This window comes from Galendromus occidentalis, unplaced genomic scaffold (assembly GCF_000255335.2).
Source record: "Galendromus occidentalis unplaced genomic scaffold, Mocc_1.1 scf7180000075756, whole genome shotgun sequence".
NCBI classification, from domain to species: domain Eukaryota; kingdom Metazoa; phylum Arthropoda; class Arachnida; order Mesostigmata; family Phytoseiidae; genus Galendromus; species Galendromus occidentalis.
In genome coordinates, this window is record NW_003803746.1 from 31,142 (window position 1) to 51,333 (window position 20,192).

Consider the following 20,192-nt stretch of genomic DNA (forward strand, 5'->3'; position numbering starts at 1 on the left):
TCTCACTTGTTTTGCGCGAAATAGGTTCGTTGGATAGAAAAGAACTCAACATCTCAGATATTCGTGAGCGTCTCAGGCGGTTTGCGGGAATTATCAACGGGAACGCTTTCCGATGAGTCGAATATTTACAGTCAAGTACTGAAAGTGTTCCCCATGTATTCCAGTTCTCGGACTAGTCGGCGGACGCTCTTTCGAGACGACCTCACATACTGGGACGTTTGGCTCTTTTTCTCCGTGAGGAATTAGACCTTATGTTCCACATGGTCATTCTCCTGCCTTGTCTCGGGCGTTCAATCTTCAACGTGGGAACGTCCAAGCTCTCAGTCGGTGGGGGACAACAGTCGGAGAGAATCTCAACACGAGGTCTCCGCGCCGACCGTTCATCGGTTATCACAACCGTAAGGAGTTGATCTGCTGAACTTGTCGGTGTAGAATGAGCGTTTCGAAAGAGAGAAACCGGTGTGACTGGGGTGACCGAAGCATGCGTCGCCTAATCATCGACATGAGCCAGGAGTCGCAGGTGGCGCGCGACGTCCTTGCACTTCAGGATCACCTGGAACGGGAAAATCTCCTGCCTGGCGAGAGAGACCACACAACTCCGATTCCCACCGAATGTCTCAGCCCCGATCCGGAGCTGATCGACCCCCTCTCCGGAGCGCTAGCCCCCTAGACGAAACCCGAGCCAGACATTCACGATTCACTTACCTCTTCCTGGACGAGATTGAACGACATAGCGATGATGGCAAGACCCATAATGAGGTAGAGACAGCATATAATCAGCTTTAATTGAGCGTCTCTGTCCTGAAAAGCGTAATGGTCTGTCGTGAAATCTCGAGACTTATCCCGAGGATCAACCGAGGAGGGTCTGGAGCGCTGCCAAAGATGAGCGCATTGTTGTCCAGAGGAAATTGTCTGCTAAGCGATCGGTTGGAGACTCTCGGCCTCTGAGACTGACCTGCAAAGTGTTCGTGGTGGGATCGAAGCCGAATGTACTCTGACCTGGTACATAGTCCCCGAAGCCGATCGTACTCAGCGTGATGAAGCAGAAATAAGCTCCATTCAAGATCGTCCAGCCTTCCCACTTCGAGAAGATTACAGCTCCAACGCAAATATAGGACGCTACGAAGAGCATCACTAAACACACAGGAATTCTCGCTGGAGCCACAGATACCGAGTTCGGCGAACTGCTGCGGGGAAGAGAAAGGGAAAATATTCAACATTCGCTCACTCGATTCGTACCCCCGCTATGGGTCCAATCGAGCAGCGGATCTCCAATCTCTGAACGGCTTCCGAAATTTCTGGAAATTCCAGACAGTCGCTGGCGCCCATGACGGTGAATCACAGCGCACGGCCCGCTCCGTTCGCAATCAGGCGGAGTAGGTTCTCGAGTCGAAGGAGGAAGAACAGATTGTCGGTATCAAAGGGAGAACGTGGTCGCTGAATTTTGGAGGCCAAAAACATTTTCATCCGTTTAGCGTCCGACGGTACATCGTCAAGGAGACAAATGGCTCCAGCGATGCGAAAGAGGTTACCCGAAGACTGTCGGCGGAAAGGGGGAGTATCCGTTCTTGTAGGACACGATGTCAAGTCGGCGTTGACGTGCTGCCTTCTGCGGAACTCCCGGAGAGACCATTCAATCCATGATGGTTGATGATGGGCTCGAGCTATTTCATCGAAATCGCCGACATCGATCACCTATCGGCCTGCTGCTTGCCACCGGGGATTTTTCGGAAGACCGATGGTGGTCGGAAGGACGGGCGACACATATATACAGTATCGAGTATTTTCGAGCGGGGGACACATGAGGTTGGAACATTCATCCGTGTGTCGTCATGATGGGGCCAAGATTTTGCTACATGTTTTTTTTTTAAGCGCCGCGAATCTGCTAACCCTAGCACGCTGTTTCTACTCGACCCTATTCTCACGATCCATAGAGAGCGCCCGGCTTGTTGAGCGCATAGTCTGGTGCTATGTTTGAAGATCAGAGAACAAGCCGCGCTTTTTGTCCCGGAGCGGTCTCGTTCGAAGACAGAGGATAGAAACACTTTCGGAAAAGGGAGGTCCTTATTCGAGTGGCTCGAATCGTCATTAAAAAGTCACAACAATGCCTCATGAATTTTATGTAGACTAAGCTCTTCCGCTTCCGCTCTACTGGTTGTAAAACGCCCTTCGGTAAGAGCTGCGGAGGAAGCAAGAACGACTTCGACACACATTGAGCTGCTATTCCTGGAATGGCCATCGAGGAATCGCCGGAAAAGAGATATAGCAAAAGCTGAACCGTCTAGGTCTAGGTAATGTGTCCCTGAGGGAGGACCCTCATGACAAGACGCTATGGGCATCGTACTCACCCTTCGAATCCGTTGGGGAGCATTGATCTAGGCTGCGGCGGAATTATGCACAAACAGCACATTTTCGAATAGGCAAATCTGAAAGAACCGGCGAGGACGTTTCCGATGTTTGATAGACAGAGGAGCATCAGGGGGATTCCGACCAGAGCGTAGAGGATTGTGACAACTTTTCCTTCATTCGTTTTCGGTGCGATGTGACCGTAGCCTGTGAATGGATCGAATGAGGAGTCAATTCGGCAATTAAATCGACACTCAAGCCGGATCCGACCCTCTCGTGTATCTCACTCGGGAGTCCTCAAATAAAATGTTAATCCATGCTCTCTGGAAGTGAACATCTGAACGCTGTCTGGGCTCAAGGCTGAGGGGCAATCGATCCGAAAAACCGAGAGGAGCAACCCTCAAAGTCCGAGCTCTCGCGGATGATTCCGCGAGTTGAAGAAGAAGAGCAGGCGAGCGGAAAAATCGATGAGGCATCCTCATCACGATCGTGCGAGTCTTTATTGTCTTTCTCGAAACAAGTTTGATAGAAGAGTCGTTTACGATGTCGATCGTTGCTGATTGTTCGCCTGCCCGGATTGAGTGTTTGTTCCTCGCCAGAGGAGACTTTGAGGTCGAACTATGGGAACATTTCTACTCCTGAGAGGTAGGCTATCCGCCCACGTCCACGTTCTTCGTTGAGACCGATCCCCATCACACAAATCCACTCTGGACCAAGCCGTCCTCCGGATCGAGACTCCATAGCGTCCTCCGACCGATGTCTGAGGTTTCTACGTCAGACTTGTTGTCCAGGGGTTCGATTCGGACCGGACGGCTATGCACGGTCTGGGCGTCGGGCGCTCGGAATTTATTGTGGGTCGCTTATAAAGTGCGTAGCCGCAGAGTAAGAAGGCTTTGCTTTGAATACCAGGACTACGCAGGAGCCCGAGGACGCCGCCCGCTATAAGCGCGGTATCACCGTACAGATGGCAAATCGCCCGCGATCGCGTAAAAAACCGGCCAAGCGATTCAAAGGCCGGTACTCGGCTCGTTTCGAGGCGTTGCGATCGCTCCGCATGCGTGACCTTGGATAATCTGACGTATCTCTCCGTGGGGCATCCGTGCCAGCGAAGCGGAGAACGACTCCGAATGAATCAGTCTGTCTATCGGAGTCGGAATCGCTTTCTTCCTGCAGATGACAGACTCCCCGAGCTGCAACATTTCAGTCCTAAAGAGCCAGTCCAATTTCAACAGACGACTCCGAATCCTCGGCGTCATCATGAGGTCACGAATGGACAGCCTGAAGTCCAGGACGGCGAATAAAATACGTGTCCATGGAGAGATCTTCGCCGAGACGGATTGCGGCGTTCGCTTGAGGAGAATCTCCCGACCGGAATGATCTGACTTGGGGAAAAACTCCAGAACGGCGAGACTCGATCGTTACGACCAACGAGGAAAAAATCATTTCTGTGAGTCAGTGTGCCAAATTTGAACGCCGTCCCGTTTCGTGGTTCGACGCAACTTCTGATCGAGCTGAGCGTTCTCATCTGCTGCGTCTCTCTCCCTTGTTGCTCCATTCTTGTCCTTTCATGAGATTCCGGCAATTTCTCGAGTTTCATCTCAGCTCTCAAATCTATGACGAGCCGACGACGCGTGAGCATCTTCGGAACGGCATAAAATGAATGGATCATTCTTGTTTAGCGCCAAGAAATCACTTCGAGATCGAGGCGTTCCACAGCGGACGTGCTGACTCAACTGCTATCGAACACATCTGAAGAAGCGAACGAGAGCAACATTCGCAGATCGCCTCCCTAGTTCCGCGCCGATGAAAGCAGAGAAGCTTTCCCGGTCAGCGCGAGTCTCAATTTTTCCTGACGACCCTTAGATGCGCCAGTGTTTTGAAAAGCTTACCCTTATTTTCATTGCGCTACCCGCAGCGCTGAGAGATACAAATCACCCGTGTCGTGTTGAGCTAACAAATACCGATGGGAGGACACTTGGTGATCGCCATAAATTCACCATAAGCATCTGAGGTCTTTGTCGGCTCGACAACGCGCAGCGACGATCAGGAGCGTGACATTTCCCCCATTGACATCGTGCGAGCCTTAGAGGGGGATTGGAACGAACACTGAGTATGTTGGAATCGAGACATCATGTTCCGCGTCAACGTTACGTGATCGACTCGCGTAAGCCACCGCCAGACTGAGAGCTTATGGATGAAAAATCCGGGAGGTCCGCCGTCAAAGAAACGGCGAGAGTAATAACCGAGAACCGATAGCCCTTGATTCGATAATGATGACGATCATTAGGTGAATTGTGGAGCAGTTTTTGTGTTTTTTCCTTGCTCGAGTTAGCAAGACTCCAGTCAATGCGCCGGTCGAGTCCTCAGTCGGTCTGAGCTTGAATCTCGTGCCATCCGCTCAAATTGAGTTGTCCGCTCCCTTAGAAGTTGTGGCACCCGATCGACGTTCGATTGTTCATAAGTCACAAACATATACACAAATAGAGATAAATGACGTCATTCAATGTTTACACGTGGTGAGCTGGGAAAGCACTACCTAGGCGCCAGCGCGCTACTTCTGTCAATTTGAGCGGCACTGCAGCGAACAACGCTCCCTGGCCACAATGAACACTGTATGACTGGCGCATCTAATGGAGTTAGGCGGGAGATGCTGGGCTGTATCATACTCTCGCATTTTCAGTCCGTCTAGTGGCGGATCTCAATCGCGACTTTCCATGAAGGATAGGGGGACGCTGATCTGTGAGCTGTGAGTAGGATGAAAATCGGGAAGGACCTCAATCGCCTTAGAATTAGTTGTGGTCACAAGAAATGCTTCACGAGTCCCGTCGTCCCATCTCTGTCTAATGTAGCATGACGAAAGTCGCCTTTCGAAAGGGGTCCTCAATCTAGAGTCGAGACCTTTCGTTTGATCCGCGAGAGAATGGGTTGCGGAGGAAACGCGACATCAACCGACCGCATCATTCTCGTGGAAGACGGATGAGATGAAAAATTCGAGAGGAGTACCTCTATATGGACATCTCACCGGTCGGGTACCTGCATGGAGACAAGACCGAATGCATTGCTTCTCGGAGGAATCCGGGAGCCGCATGTTCGCCGTGAGAATGACATGGGGCGACTGTTCCGCAGGCATGGGCTCTTGCTCATTCCTGGCAAGCAGTCTCTGGGGTCCGTGAAAACACGCGGCATGGATATCGCAAGTTCCGCATATGGTGTCTCCGACGGAATACAATTGGGATCAGGTGTATGGATTGTCGATGCAACTCTTCCGGGGTTATCCACGGAACTCCTCGCGGCGTCTCGGATGATCGCGAGCTCTCCCTGATGATTTCTGCCGATTCTCTACGAGCCGAAAGTTAGGCTCTCGGGAGACTCGCTCAGACAGGCCAATTCAGCCTGGAGTCTACAGTTCGCTGGTTCGAGAATCCGGGAGTCATCCAAGCCAGCGGTGAAGAATATAGCTCGAGCGCGATCACACGGAATTGGGTGCTTCACTAATAACTGGAGTTCCCAAAATTCGGACATTTTCATCTTCCGACTCTCGAATGAGGATAGATCCGATTGCGGCATTTGTAATCTAGCGTTTCCCACATCGTCCGGCGACAGGGATAACTCATCAGAGACGATTCCCTCGTCGATGTGGTCGTCGGTCTTCGCTCTTGCGGATTGTATAGATATGAAATGTCCGAAGTTTAGGAACTCTACTAATAACTAATAACGAAGAAACGACGCCCGCGCCAACGATAAACGCACTTGGAGCCAATTTCCCGGTCTTCGGTAGATAATGTCGACGGCTCATTCGATTTCGAACTTCTCGGCGCCCTTGAACCTAATATTGTCATCATCAGAGCATTCCAGCCCGGTTCTCAATAGATCGAAACTCTCCCCAGTCGATCGTGAATCGAGAGGGGCCGGATGCATCCTGTCTTACCGATCTATTGTACTTTCATTCGCTCTCTTCAATCAACTCGATCTATATCCCCCTGTTCAGCAAGCTGTCGGTCGAGGAGTCTAATTCAATAAAAACGAAGAAGATAAAGTAAACGATGAGCGCCCGAAGGTGTTCAAAAACAGACGTAGAGTAGTTGCCTTCCGAAATGTGCTCTCGGAAAGCTTTCGATCTTATCAGATGTTTGTCCCTTTTGTTTGCGCGAGCGTATGTGGTGTGTGCTCGCCTATTTGTGTTGTTGGTGACATGCCGGCGCGGCTGGCTCTACTTGAGCAGAGCCAGCCAAGAGGCGCACAGTGACACATTGCTGTCACTTCAAATGAGATCAAGCTGCTCAGGAAGCATCCGGCTCTAATATTGTTGTTAGTAAAGACGGTCTCTCGACGAACGAGGGTCTTGGGGTGGCAGGACGTCTCACCAGCAGGCTGAGCGATCGAAGACGACGTCATCGGCTCCGACGATGATGATTTCTGAAGACGGCTCCTCGCCGTCCTCTCCTCAATGAATCCATTGGCCCCATATGCGCAAATCCAGGAATTTCGCCACCCTCTTCGCATCTGAGTCCGTCGTGTTGCATCAATGTCCCAAGAAGTGCTTCATTTGGAAGCCCGCTGAGAACGGTGTGATAGACACTCAAACGTTCTGCTCTGTTACAACGTGTTTTCTACATGTGATGTCTCACCGAGAGACGAATGAGCTCGACTCGAAGCACCTTGGTCGACATTTCAAGCCGATTTATTCCGGTGAGAGCAGTGCCAGATTTTCTTCCGCGGCTGTCAGTCGGAATTCCTCGAGCGTTGCGTCTCTCTCCTATGACGAGAATGGTGTTCGGGACGAACCCTCGTTTCCGGGAGCCGAGCCAGAACAGGGAATCTCTGAATGCCGGGAGTGGGGGGCGATGCGCTCCTACAGGAAAGTGGTCACACAGTGAACGTTCTCGGCAAAAGGGCAACAGCGTCAACTATCGCAACGAAGACCACCACCAACACGACAATCAACATCACAATAGCAGTATTGAGACGCTCGTATGTTGAGCAGGCGCGGGACGGCGCAAACCGCCGACAAACGCGCCAGAACAGCTTTGAACAAAAGCTCCTCCTGAACGCGGCGACTCACATACCGGGAGATGTGTTGGGTCTGACTCGCACGCGAAAGTCGCTTCTCGACTTGTCGTTTCTGGTTTCTGAATGACAATGAAGAAGAACGCGCGCCCCCGCTTCGAGGACAGCGCGAAGGCGAAACATCACCGGAAACAGAAAGTTCGTGACCGCGAGGCCGGCGTCGTCCTCAAGCAACACATTCTTCCCTCGAATCTCGTTCCCGACTCTGGATTTTTTTCACTTAGATCAAATCCGCTTTTTCTTCGCTTCTACTCCGCGAAATCTGGAAATTCCGACCCCACAGGAGCCGCACCCATGCCCGATGACTATAACTTTTGGTTACTTGAAAAAAATTTACTCTTAGAATCGTTAATGAAAAATCATTATCCGATCATTCTCCAGACATCGACCTCGGTCACCCCGCATTCTGTTGCTCTTTCCAATATTCATTTGATTAGGCATGCACACGGTTCCTCTGCAAACAAACGTTGTGAAAATACTGTCGATCGTTTCGCTTGATCGGCATTGTGGTGACATTTCTATTGAGTTCCTCACGCCACAAGCGCCTGTATGCTCGCTGACCAGCCAATGGGAATGCGATTCGAAAGCCTCGCTCGAGAATAGACCGCCTGGCTGGTACGAGTAGGCCGAGCGTGTTCCAGAGGGGGCGGCACTCTGTTTGAAGCAGAGCGAAGCGCGCTTTGTCTCTTCTTAACTTCACCGCATCACTTGTTTCTAAGAGAATTGCTCTTGTTCATCCCTTTGAGCGTTTGTCCGTATCTGTGGAAGCTCTGAGATTTGTCTTAAAGTTCGAGGCGAAGCAATCGGAACAGCCGGGATTTCAGACGATCGTACGCTTTTCAGCCAAACACTTTCAGAGGGCTCCCGGGCATGAGATAAAACCAAGGCGATGGCTTTGGAAATATCCAGTTGTATTCGCGACAAGAGTAAGTTATCTGAGCTCTGCCTCGGTAAATAGATCACAGCTTGCGGAGTCCCAACTCTCCGCTCGGAGCTTCTCTGGCTACCTCTGGCTGAGTTGAGTCTCGTGCTCGTGCCGTGCCTCTCCGACAGGCTCATATTTTTCCTCTAAACATTTCCCCAGCCCGGCTCGCGATCGCGACCGATCGCAGTGAATCGTCGCCAACAATCACATTATCTGCACCGAGGATCAGCAACATTTTTCCGACCGAACCTCTACCGAAAATTAATCAAGAATCAAGACTCGCACGACAATGGCGATGGGGTCGATTGCGCACTAGAAAAGATCCATAGTGTAGAGTTCGAGAGGCCAAGAGGCCGTTCCATCCAGAGCGAGTTGGAACGGGGAATACGCGAGTCCATAAAGAAGTTCTCGGTGCAGGTCGTCGAGTGTCAGAGCATTGATTAGGGTGAGCGAAGGGGACTCGAGGCTGCAGTTCTGCGACCCTCTCCCTCATGTGAATGGCCAGAGGTCTTTCCCGGGATGCAGGATGATTCGCAGGCTCAGGAATCTGGGGTAAGAAGCCCGCGTTCTATCGGTGCTCGAGACTGGGATCCGTCTTTTGCATAGCTCCGACGTAAAGCACACGACTCCTTGATGGAGAAATATATCTTAATCTATGCCTGAAGGTCATGATATGGTAGAGCCCGTCATAGGGATCTCTCCGAAAGAGAGAGGAGGTATCTCTCGAGATTTCCCTCTGATTCCGGGCTGTGATATTCCATTTTTCAAGTCAAGGAGTATGAACTGGCTTTCCGAACAGAAGCTCGGTCCTCTCTCTCCTCCACCACCTCCCTCCAAGTACATTTCCGGCTGTTTCTCATATTCGCGTCCTGTGATCTGGAAGCTGACACGAATGACGGCTGCGGACTCTTTCGACTAGGACCAGAGGAAGCCATCGTGGATAATTGCTCAAGAGCCGTCGACGTTTGGCGAATAGCTCTCCAACTAAGCGTCGACATCAGTCGTGCAGAACCGCTTCGGTAACTTGAGGGAGGGAGACACGGAGAGGAGAATTCTACCACACGGAGAGATGGCAGTCTCGGAGTCATTGGGGACGAACGAGACCGCTCGTTGGCTGCGGTCCAAATCCCGATTTGCTACAAAATATACGTCGCGTATTCTTCTGCACTTCTGCAGCACAAATTCGCGCGGTTGAGCAGTCTGGTTGCTGTCATCGCTTGCACGAGCCTCTACAGGGAAAGCGACACTCCGATACAGTCAACCTCGATTCCCAAACGGCGCGTTCTCGGAGACCGGTAGACCATTTTGATGGCATTATTATTTTATTATTCCTCTCTGGAACGATCTGCCGGTGGAAACGAAGGAAAAATTCCAAATGGGATAATTGTATCAAGATATCGGCCGCGGTGACGGACGAGCCTTCATTCAAGTTCTTAGTGCGCACCCTAGAGTTGACATCGCCATCGTAAGACGGAGTTACGCTCGTAAAGCCTCCTCACACTTGCGAGAAAAGACATAGCGGCCCCCCGCACGGAGAGGCATCGTTCATGGCCTCAAGGAAGGTTCGCTACCCTCTGAGATCTTTCCAATGCTTAATTATCTATTTGCGTTCGGTGTCGCATAGTACTCCCTCTAACGAACATGACTAAGAATCCGCGTCGATCTTCTCAAGAGTCTAATCATCATCATCATTGCCCCGGATCCTTTTGTGCCGTCTATTTTTCGAGTTCGATGACTCAAGGATTGGATGAAAATTTTCAAGAACTGACGGGAACGGATATCTCGATAATTTCTGTCACTCCGAAGCAATATCATCGGAAACGACATCTTCATCTCTGCCTCTTTCCAACGATCGCGTTTGCGGGAGATGATTCGGAGGATATTTCAACTTACCGATCGTTGTGATGACGGTGATGCAGTATAGTAAAGCTCCAGAGAATGTCCATTGCACAGGTTGGTCGCTATCGTTCCCATCGTAGCCATTGTCGCGAACCGCTTTCACGACGTCTTCCTCATACCTGTTTCACGAGAGTTGACTGTAGTTCTATCACGCCGGGGAGAAGTCTTCGATTTCGGGAGAAGCGACCGGAAACTTACTTTCTCAATCGACTCTCGACGGCTCGTATCCAGCGGGCCCTCTCGAAGACGTTGAGGCGTTCGGTGATGTTGAACATGTCGTCGAGGCAATGAGATCGAGAAACGCGAACTTGTTGGCGGTTTATGGTTTCTTTTTCGGCCTCGATTGATTTGAATAGGAAAGCCCCCCCGACAGCGTACGCCACAACCAAGAGGCAAAGACCGAGTTGAGATAAGAGGTGCGTTAGGAAGACCTTGACGCATTGCCGGAACTTTGCGCCGCGCGATTTTCCTTCTGTAACCTTACTGTCGACCCGCAGCGAAATTTCTGATTTGGCGTCTTCCATATTTTGGACGACAGAGAGGAAACGATCCGGACAGAGGATCGAGGAGCAGTGAAGGTACGCTCAAAGTAGGCTGGTCGGGCTACATGACGTAAGTTTGACGTTTTCCTCGTCGCGGAGGCGGGGCGACCGCATGTCTCTGCGGAGGGATCGGAGGAGCTTTCTGCGGAAGGAAAATACCAAAATGTATAGAAGATTCCGTCGAATTCTAGCCCGAGTCCTCTGCCAATCCTACTACCGCAGATGCTTGAGTCACAAGTTGTCTCTGATCAGAACGCCCGTGGATAGATTTGGCGATTGCCTTGTTTGTTGCTTACGGATTGGAGACGAGCAATGGAGATGTTTCGCAGCAGAATATCGTTGGAAGCGCGGCGCGACGCGATAGGACAGGTCAAAACTAGCGGAAAAGCCCGGGGTTCCCTCGGAATCGCGAAAAATCGCGGAAATCGGTCCGAATCCGCGGTTAGAGGGGTCCCCGGAGTTAATTGTTGGGTTTTGCAAGCTCGACCCATGTGGCGAATCCCGAACCGGCCCTGTATGCGAGCTCGTGGCCCAACCCAAGCAATGGCACCGAGCTCTGTCGTCATTTGGAAAATCTCCAATCCTCAGAGCCTGATTTCACAATCGGAGAGGCGGTTCTCCTTAGTCGCTCGGAGGAATTTTGATCTAGGTATCTTCGAGTGTAGTAATGACGAATTCCAAGGGAATCACCGAAAGCTGCTGGAAACCGCGAGTTTGGATGCCGGTGCGAGAAATTAACATCTCTCACTGTGACTTATGACGTGATCGCCATTCGAAGACGCTCATTTGCTCAAAACACTGGCCGCAGTCAAGGTATACCTGTTACCGACGATTCTTGAAAGCCTCAATGTAAGCAAACGCAGAGGGAACTATCTTATTTGTCAGCATCGCTGTGCTCTTCCTCACCGTCTTCATAAAAATGTTCTCGGGAGTGGAAGTGCGCGAGTAGCGAATGAAACATGTTGTAGCTCGAAGAAAACTGCCGGATTGGGCTCTTGCTCAAATCCACGGCTGAAGGGAGGGCCATTGGAATCGAGACTGACCCCCAGATCCGATCATTATTCGTCAGTACGCCGAGGCTAATGCGAGTCGATGCCATTCAAGAATTGAAGAACTACCTAAAGAGAAGCTCGATTCCCCCGAGGTACTCAATGTAGAATTCTCGGCAGCATTTTCGGCCTGACAAGCGAATTGAGAGGCGGCGTCTTTTCATTCTTCTGCGGGCTCTTTCTATGGAGGCAGCGCTCCCGCAATCGAGCCATCGGAGAATCGACACATGTACCGCCGTCTCCCTTTCTGGTTGTGTCCTCCGGCGTCTATCGGGTTCTGTGCCTGCTCACGGTAGCATGATCACAAGCATGACCACCTTTCAGACGATTGATTCGAGCAGAGTCTCGCCAAACAACCTTGTGACATAAACAACCGGACGAATAAGTCTTCTGGACCGTCTTCGCGTCGCAGTCGGTGCAAGAGAAAGAGAAGTTCGAGAAAGCACGTCGAGAGTCGAGGAGGAGTTACGCGTGAAAGGGTTGCCATGCGTGAGATATTGAACGCAAAAGAAATCAGTCCGAGAGCGATATCGGCCTCAGATCCTTCCGATCAACATGCGGAGTTTTTTTCTAACAATCACGATCATCGATAGACACGGTCCCAAGAGGACGATCTGCTCCGACCTTCCGAGTCGACGGTTGCTCCTGTTGAATCCCGCGATAAAATCGTGATGGAGCCGCGCTTTCAAATGAAAAACGGGATCGTGTCGCATAAAATCATCTGCTGTCTGACGAAGGCTCACGTCTCGGTCTCCTGCCTGTGACGTGTTCTATGCGAGGTTTCTCGAGATTGCCGGCGAGGAACGATTGATTATCCCGACTCGTTCCTCAGAGCCGTGAGTGAGTTTATCGCCGTGAGTTCGAAATCTGAGGAATGGGACCGGCCGATATCTTCGCAAGCTTTGAGGATAATTTTCCCTCAAAAATGAGCATACCCTCCAAAGCTCAGGGATGACATATCGATCTCAAAAAAGTGGGTTCGCGTTTATCATTTCGACACGGAAGCGCACTCGGGAAGCAAACATCTGAGAAGCGTGAGAGAAGAGCTTCCGAGCAGCGTAAATATCATACATGCGAACTAGCGTAACATTTCATGGCTCAGCCGACTTCCAGAACGGAATCTCCAGAAACGGCAGTGCTTCAAGCATTCGATCATACGTGAAATTAACTCAGTCAGGAATTTCTGCTCCCAGTTCCCTTCAATTCCGATGAGCTCAAAGCTCCGCAGGGAGAAGCCGGGTTTCGCTGAGGCAGATTCCCAGGCTTCCCGGTGACATTTCTTGCAGTTTTCCCCCTCGGTGCCCTCCAGGGCTGTCTGGGATTCCGAGCCAACTGGCTCGGTGGAGAGAAACTCCATGCGAACTTACTACAAGTCCATGCAATATCGATGCTTCGAAGAAGATATTTCTCGTCGCTCACCTTCGATTTTCGAAACCCGCAGAATTTCGCGGCTGGAGTCGAAGAATTCGTGAGGAGCGAATATATGAAGCAAATGAATCACTCTTAACCTATTGATGCCACTGCATGATTCAAGTTTCATCAATCGAATCTGTCTCTTTGCGATATATCGCGCTCAGACTCCTGGCCCTCCGACCAAGGTTTCGAGTCCGTTATGGGAAAGGTCTCGGAAAGGGTTTCGTGGGAGAGAGTAAAACTTTGTGACTGCCTACACGACCCAAGAATTTTGAACGTCGATCTACAGCGATGGTTCGAATGTAGTCATATATAGCCACCCCACAGTTTTATTGACCGCTTTGTAGCCGGTGAAATTTTTTTAATGATGCTTGGCCCCGGAGCTCAGAATTCCATGACTGCGACACAGGGCTATTCCCGACTGAAGCATCCGGGATCGGAAAACCGTCGCGAGGCTGATCTCCCGCACGAATTCACAGCCTATCTCCTTCCCAGATAGACATCGAGTATCTCGGGAAAATTTGGAGTTGCTTACCGAATCCATTATTTTCTGAGAAGCTCTTTGATCGCTTCCGATGGAGGGACTTCGAAAAATACAAGTCGCTCCATCGACAGTTATGATTCCGAATGGGAAGGGCCAAAGATCTCCCCAGCTACGCTCTACACACCGACCAAGTTCACCCAGTCCCGGTTCCGGATCTCGTGAGGATTTGGGAGCCCCTAACTTGCACACTGCCCATGTTGGCCATCAACGGGATGAGCATGTTCGTGACTCGTAAGGGCCTTCTTCCAAGCATAAGGCTCTTAAACCGAATGAGCTGAATGAGTCATCCACTTGGATAAATGGAAAAGAACGAGTCATCGGATCTTCGACAGCCCGATTACGATGGACCGGAATTGAACCAGACCAACTCAGAGAGTTGATTGATTTGAATAGTGCGTGAGATCGAGATAGCTTCACGGTGAGAGGTGAGAGTAATGCGAGGCAGGATGACGGGGTCCGTCAGTTCTACAGAAGAGATGGAGAGATCGATTTTTATTTTGTGATTTTCTCGGCTGCTCCCATCCTGTGCTTCAATCCATCTGAGCCATCTCTCTGAGTTGAGATACCTATGATTCCACGGGGGAAATCTCTCTTCGCACTTCGAGTCGATTCCCCATTCGCGTTGACTCGGCTCCGGAAGAACGAAAGATCTCTGTTTTTCTTTTCGAGACGCGTATGCCTCGGCAACGGACATCCGCGTCGCTCAAGCCCGTGTCGTCGAAATCGCTTCGTCGGTGTCTTGACGGGGCGGATCATGAGGAATCCTCGCATCCATGTCAGCCAGGACGAAGGCCATGCTGGCCCAGAGAGCCGTCGCTCGGTCCAACGCTGAGGGATCCATCATGTGCATGGTGTCGGCGTTCGTATGGTGATACCGGAAGTAATTATCGTTTTTGTTGAATAACGAGGCACCCGGCACTCCGAGTTCGAACCTGTCGGCGAAACATGCGGGATCTGAGTCACGTCTTCGCTGAAATCACTCGACGATATCGAAGAGATTCACTTACCACTTCTCGATGTCTGGGCCGTCGTACTGGGGATCGAATGCTGTCGCGTTGATCGAATCCAGGAGACTCAGAACTTTCTTGATCATGCAGACAGCCTGCAATCGGGGTCCCGAGATTGAGGGGGAAATCCGTGCCGATTGAAAGTTTGAAATTCGAACTCAAATTCGTCGGAATCTTCCATCCCGATACGACACAAACCATTTCGTTCTTGACTCCACTCGATAGCCCCAGTGGTGAGAATGTTCCGATATCGGACTCCATCATGAACTGGATGAGACTCGCGTTCTCCCGGTGCGCCTCGAAGTATGCCGCACCGCCCAGCACCCCCATTTCCTCGGCTGTGAAGAGTATTGTCCTCACGGTGCGTCTTGGCATGAGGTTCAAATTCTTCAGGACTTCAAGAGCTCTCCAAGAAATCGCAGCGCCGCCTCCGTCATCCATCGCGCCTGCGAAAAAATCCGTGTCCAAGATCGGGACGGCCATTTCCTATCTCAGAGGCCGCTCGTCTTACACCGATTCGGCGGATGTGCGGTGTTTCGAGCGCCTCCTTCATTCGATTGCGATTGATTCAACCAGTCAGCCGAATCGGTCCACTCACCCTGACCTACGTCCCAAGAATCGATGTGTCCACTGATCACCACCATCTCCTCCGGATGGTCTTTTCCCGGGAGATCGGCTATGAGGTTCCTTGAGCTGGTAACGCCCGCCTGTGCAGCCATGGATTTGATGTAGACCTGCATCGCTTCGCCTTGAGAAGGCATTCGAAAGTTAAAATATGTTCGTAGCTTCCGCGACCGACGTTTCCGAGCACCCATGGAGCTGGAAGCCGGGCCGACTGCCCTCAATGGTGCAGATGAGTACCTCGTTGTTGCTTCCTCCACATGAGCTCCGCGTCTTCGACAGTTATGCTGAGCGCCGGTATCTTGGTTATGTTGACTCCATACGTCATCATTCCCGTATGCGGCGTGTACAGAGAATAATCTGTCACGGAACGAATGAGGACAGCTACCGCTCCCCTCTCGGCGGCTCTCGATGCGCCCTCCGTGCGGTAAATCACGCTTTTTGCGTAGCCCTCGTAGTCTTGATTAAATACAACGATCTTCCCCGTGATCTGAGGATTGAACGCACGGAGGAATTTCATTACACCCGATTGGAGAGCTAGCGATAAGGGGATGCGATACGATGGGAAGGACCACGCCGCACGCCATGGCCAAAGGCGTCCCGCCGGTCTCTCCGGTTTGACTCTGAGACGTACAGCCTCACTCTCCCTGTCTCTGGGATTCACTGCGTTCATTTTTTACGTAAACTTATATATTCCAGATTTCCCATAGCCGAGCGCTCACGTTTGGGAACGCCTCCAATTCTTCGAAGGATTTTACAACGACGACATCGGCGACTAAACCGAGATGACCAGTTCCGACAGAGTAGCCCAAGGTCAACGAAGCTAAGGTTTTGTTCCTGTTGCCCTTCCAGGCATCAATTAGTACAACTCTGGTGTCCCCGCGTATCCAAACAGGAACCGTGACGGGTTCCTCGGCCACCTGGAAACAATGAGCTCTCGGCTCATGGGCTTGTCTTCATTCTCCGGGATCAGAGGGAGCAGGGAGATAATGCAACAACAACGAACATTTTCAGGGCCTGCTATGTCCGAAAGATGGTTCAGGCGATCGTCGATCGCGTGTTCGAGCTGGATGGTTCCGGTGAAGCGCGGACCGTGTGAGTCGACGAAGTCAGCCAACTGTCGATAAGTTTCACCCTTGGCTGGAGAGAAAAGCATCGAGAAGTTATGATAACTGATCCTGAAATTCCTTCCTGTCGTACCGGAACCAAATGGGGGAAGTTCTCTGGGATAGAAATCGCGCGAGCACCGTCGCGATGGCTCTGCCATGATCGGAGGGGAAAATGGCCACTCACAAGTCTCGGTACAGTGAAGGATGATCTGTTCCACGATTTGCCGATAGCCGTTGACTTTCTCGTCAAATTCCGGGTCCAATATTTTTTCGCAGTGATCGCTGAGAGCTCCTGCCGCCCCTGGGGCGTTTATTGCCACTATATCTCCGAGGGTCGGATCGGCCGTCGGCGCCCCCTTAGAATTCGGATCATCGAGGGCTCCGACGACGTCCTGAGAAGCCTCGCCTCCTGGAGTGGCCATCGCTCGTTCTGGAGCGCTTTCCTGTCGCTTCTGACCAACGAGAGGCTGATCCGTGGACGGGGCGCCAGCAAGCTCATCCTTGGCTGTTGTGCCAGCCAGTTGGTCCGTGGCTTGCCTCTGAACGGTTCCTGCTCCGGGCGGCGGGCTGACAGGTTTGTCGGCGGGATCACCTGGGGGTGGCCTTCTGCCGTCACTAAGGGGTGTCACATGAGAGCATCATCCAGATACGAGAGAGATCTCGAGGTGGAGGAGGAGGAAGAGCTGAACCTTCCGCATCGTACAGACGCATTCGGATTCTCGGAACGTAGAGCCTCAATATTTATGCAAAAAATGTGCGGAAAAAGGGAGAGGGAATGGAGCAGAGAATAGGCGGAGTATTCGCACAGCACTCGGGATAGTTTTCTCTGGAGAAAGCTCTGCGCGGGAGGTGCATAGCCTTGCCCTCCCGGAGTTGCACGGGGAGTCATGCCGAAAGATACACAAGACCCTTTGAGCCCAGCCGGATCAGCGAGAAATTCGGAACCCGCTATATCAAGCAGAACAAGCGATAGATGCGCAATACGCAGAGATCTGCAGAAGATGAATGAGACATCCTAGAGGAAGAATTAAATATGCGACATCTGAGTATGAGGAGAATTTGCATAAATTGAGTGGCCCCAGCGATGACGTTTCTCTAGTGACCTGAACAGGGCAAATTCACCATTCTTTGAAGCGTCCCCGTGTGATAGACTCTGAATGCGTGTGATGTGTGTAAGCATCTCACCCGGGTCAGCTGTACTATTAGCGTCAGCTGCAAAATCCCTCTGGAATAGCTTGTCGCTTCTTCGGAATAAGTTACTGAACCATCTGAAGCCAGTGGCTGGAGTCACTGGGTCTTGATTGACGGTACCCGGTGGTCTGGTTGTACGATTCGTGCTTCCGCTCAACTGATCGGGCCCGGGTCCGAGCTCGACCCTTGCGCTCGAGCCGGAAGCACCAGCGGATGCGGAAACCCCTACCGCGGGGTTTCCGACACTCGCGACGACGGCGGTAGGACCACCAGACGCCGAAGCCTCGACGCTTGACGTCATGGCCGGTAAACCGTCTGTGCCTTGAACCCCGACCGCCGGGATAATGACGCTCGAGCTCCCGGCGGGAGGACTTCCGACGCTCGATACTACGGTGGGAGCGCTCCCACCGCTCGACACCACGACGAGTGGACCTCCTGCGGGTGCAGTATCTGCGCCTGGGTTCCCGACATCCGAACTCGCGACAGAAGATCCTTCGGCCGATGGACCTTCAGTTGATGGGTCCTCGAGCGGGACGGCGGAGACACCAGCTTGAACTTCGGCCTTATTCGCGTTGACCGAAGATGAGGCCGCGACGGATTGGCCTGCTGAGGCAGACGCCGAAACGTGGTTTCGAATCTTGTCCCCAGAACGGCCGGGCATTGTCTTGATGAATATGCCTTGGTCGGTGATGTGCGTCACACTGGCCGGAGGAAGACTATCCGAATTTACAGAGATGTTGTGAGTGGGCACGGGGTTCTCGTTGACGGACTCATTCGGGGTACTCACTTCGGTTGGGAAGCTCGAAGTCTCAGGTGTGTCGGGAACGGGAGTGAAGGCGACAACGGCGATCGCAAGACCAGGGTTCCCGGCAGTGCCTGCGGAGGGCGCGACGGCCGCGACGCGGGCGGGGATGACAATGCCGCCATCAGGGGAAGCGGTCGCGACCAAGGAATCGGAACGAGGGGCCGTCAACGGTCCGACCGAAGAGGAATCTCCGTCGGTGGCTGAAGTCGTCGTGCTGTTGGAGTCCGATTCCGGAGCCTCACTTTCGGACGACTGGTTGGCGACGGCGTCGGTCGTGTTCCCAGGTTCGCCCGCAGGGGATACCGCTGCGGGATCGTCGCTCGCGTCTACGTCTCCAACAATGTCATTAGACCTTCTGGGGGAGGCTCCTTGATCACGAGCGACGAGATTCGTCCTTCCTCGAGTTCCCGGAGAGTCGGACGACGAGGTCGAAGTTTCAGAGGAATTCCCGGCTCCGGGCAGGTCCGTCTCAGTCGAATCCGGGGAGGACGTCGTTCCGGCATCCTCGACAGAATCTGCCTCGGTGTATTCCGATGGTCCCTGATCAGAACCCTCTCCGCCGTGTGGGGAAAGCGAGTCGCGGGGCCCGATCGTTGATAGGTTTGCCTCTTTTGGGTCGTTATCGCCGTATGGCCGGCTAGTGGGATCTGGCGGACTGTCGGCGAGACGTCTCGGATTCCGATTCTGTCGGAATACAGGTTTCCTTGCTGTCGACGATTTGCCTAAGGATAAACATGCATGACGAGGACTCAGAACGTGCCTGGTACGCAGATCCCGAGAAACACACCCCAGGCAAGTGCCAGCCCAAAACAAGCATCCACTCTGAGCCGAACGAGAACAATAATCGAAAAAAAATACCTCGACAAAAAACCGAAGACCTCGACCGAGCCAAAGCCATAGCCAGCTATGTTCCTTTCGGAGAGATTCCGGGAAATTAGGATTAGGTAGTCAGGAGACAAATAGGCTGGACGACGAAATCGCACCCACCTCCTTGGCTGTCCGCAGTGGGGCTTGAGGGGCGATCGAATGTTTCTCTCGAAGCCTCCGACGGTGAGGGATCCGAGTCTGGGGCTCTTGACATTCGTCGGCTCCGTTTCAGGCTCACAACCGTAAACGCGAACGCACAAAGAACGATCATGCCTGAAAGTCCCCTCTGCATTTGTGATGTCTCCCGAAGCCGAATCATTGACTGAGTCAACATCGTCGAGTCTGTTATGAAGCAACGTGGATTCCGGCGCGACACTCACCGAAGAAGATCTTCATGGTTGGGGGCCTTCGACGAGGTCGGATGGAGGTGGAAGTGAGAAGTTCCCGCCTCTCTTCGTCTGTCGTGGACGTGGACCACTGCGAACAACGGAAAGAACCTTAATGTCTTCGGTCGGGTGTTCTGTGTTGAAACGCCGAAAGTTTCCCAGAGTGACGTCTCTGGGATTGGAGCTCACATTGCCCATCACATAATCCGTTCAAAGCTTGTCGAACGGAATGAATTTTACTGAGACCCTGAGAGCCAGTCCGGCTATCTCCGCTCGATCGATCTAAACACCGACGAGAGGTCGAGTGGTCAGCGCGTCTGAAACTTCGTGTGCCAGCCGCAGGCCGAATTTCCTCCTTTTGGACACCATGCTCGGATGGAGTACTTTCGAAAATTTTCGAGGTATGGACTCGGTGAGAACC

At 52.2% G+C, this 20,192-nt stretch overlaps 2 protein-coding genes across 2 annotated transcripts; both read right to left on the bottom strand.

The window, feature by feature from the left end:
• Positions 1-375: 375 nt before the first annotated feature.
• On the bottom strand, positions 376-10,761 carry LOC100900237 (potassium channel subfamily K member 15). The gene is made up of 6 exons (XM_003738035.1): positions 10,436-10,761; positions 10,232-10,356; positions 2,349-2,553; positions 956-1,187; positions 706-801; positions 376-553 (listed from the first exon to the last, which is right to left on the bottom strand). The coding sequence occupies exons 1-6, from the start codon at positions 10,759-10,761 to the stop codon at positions 491-493; spliced, it is 1,047 nt and encodes a 348-aa protein (XP_003738083.1). The 3' UTR covers positions 376-490.
• Positions 10,762-14,488: 3,727 nt separating this feature from the next.
• LOC100900379 (uncharacterized) lies at positions 14,489-19,781 on the bottom strand. Its single transcript, XM_029112882.1, has 10 exons — positions 19,766-19,781; positions 17,708-18,823; positions 16,707-17,114; positions 16,420-16,553; positions 16,130-16,333; positions 15,654-15,903; positions 15,391-15,540; positions 14,991-15,238; positions 14,793-14,887; positions 14,489-14,717 (listed from the first exon to the last, which is right to left on the bottom strand). The coding sequence occupies exons 1-10, from the start codon at positions 19,779-19,781 to the stop codon at positions 14,489-14,491; spliced, it is 2,850 nt and encodes a 949-aa protein (XP_028968715.1).
• Positions 19,782-20,192: the final 411 nt, after the last annotated feature.

Excerpts from the sequence above, each read along its gene's own strand:
- LOC100900237 (XM_003738035.1), bottom strand. The coding sequence starts at position 10,761 with ATGGAAGACGCCAAATCAGAAATTTCGCTGCGGGTCGACAGTAAGGTT. Across the intron at positions 1,188-2,348 it reads CTCCCCAACGGATTCGAAGG|CAGTTCGCCGAACTCGGTAT; the intron begins GTGAGTACGATG and ends TCTTCCCCGCAG. Across the intron at positions 802-955 it reads CCACCACGAACACTTTGCAG|GACAGAGACGCTCAATTAAA; the intron begins GTCAGTCTCAGA and ends TACGCTTTTCAG.
- LOC100900379 (XM_029112882.1), bottom strand. Across the intron at positions 15,904-16,129 it reads AGGCGTTCCCAAACGTGAGC|ATCACGGGGAAGATCGTTGT; the intron begins GCTCGGCTATGG and ends TTCAATCCTCAG. Across the intron at positions 14,718-14,792 it reads GGCCCAGACATCGAGAAGTG|GTTCGAACTCGGAGTGCCGG; the intron begins GTAAGTGAATCT and ends TTTCGCCGACAG.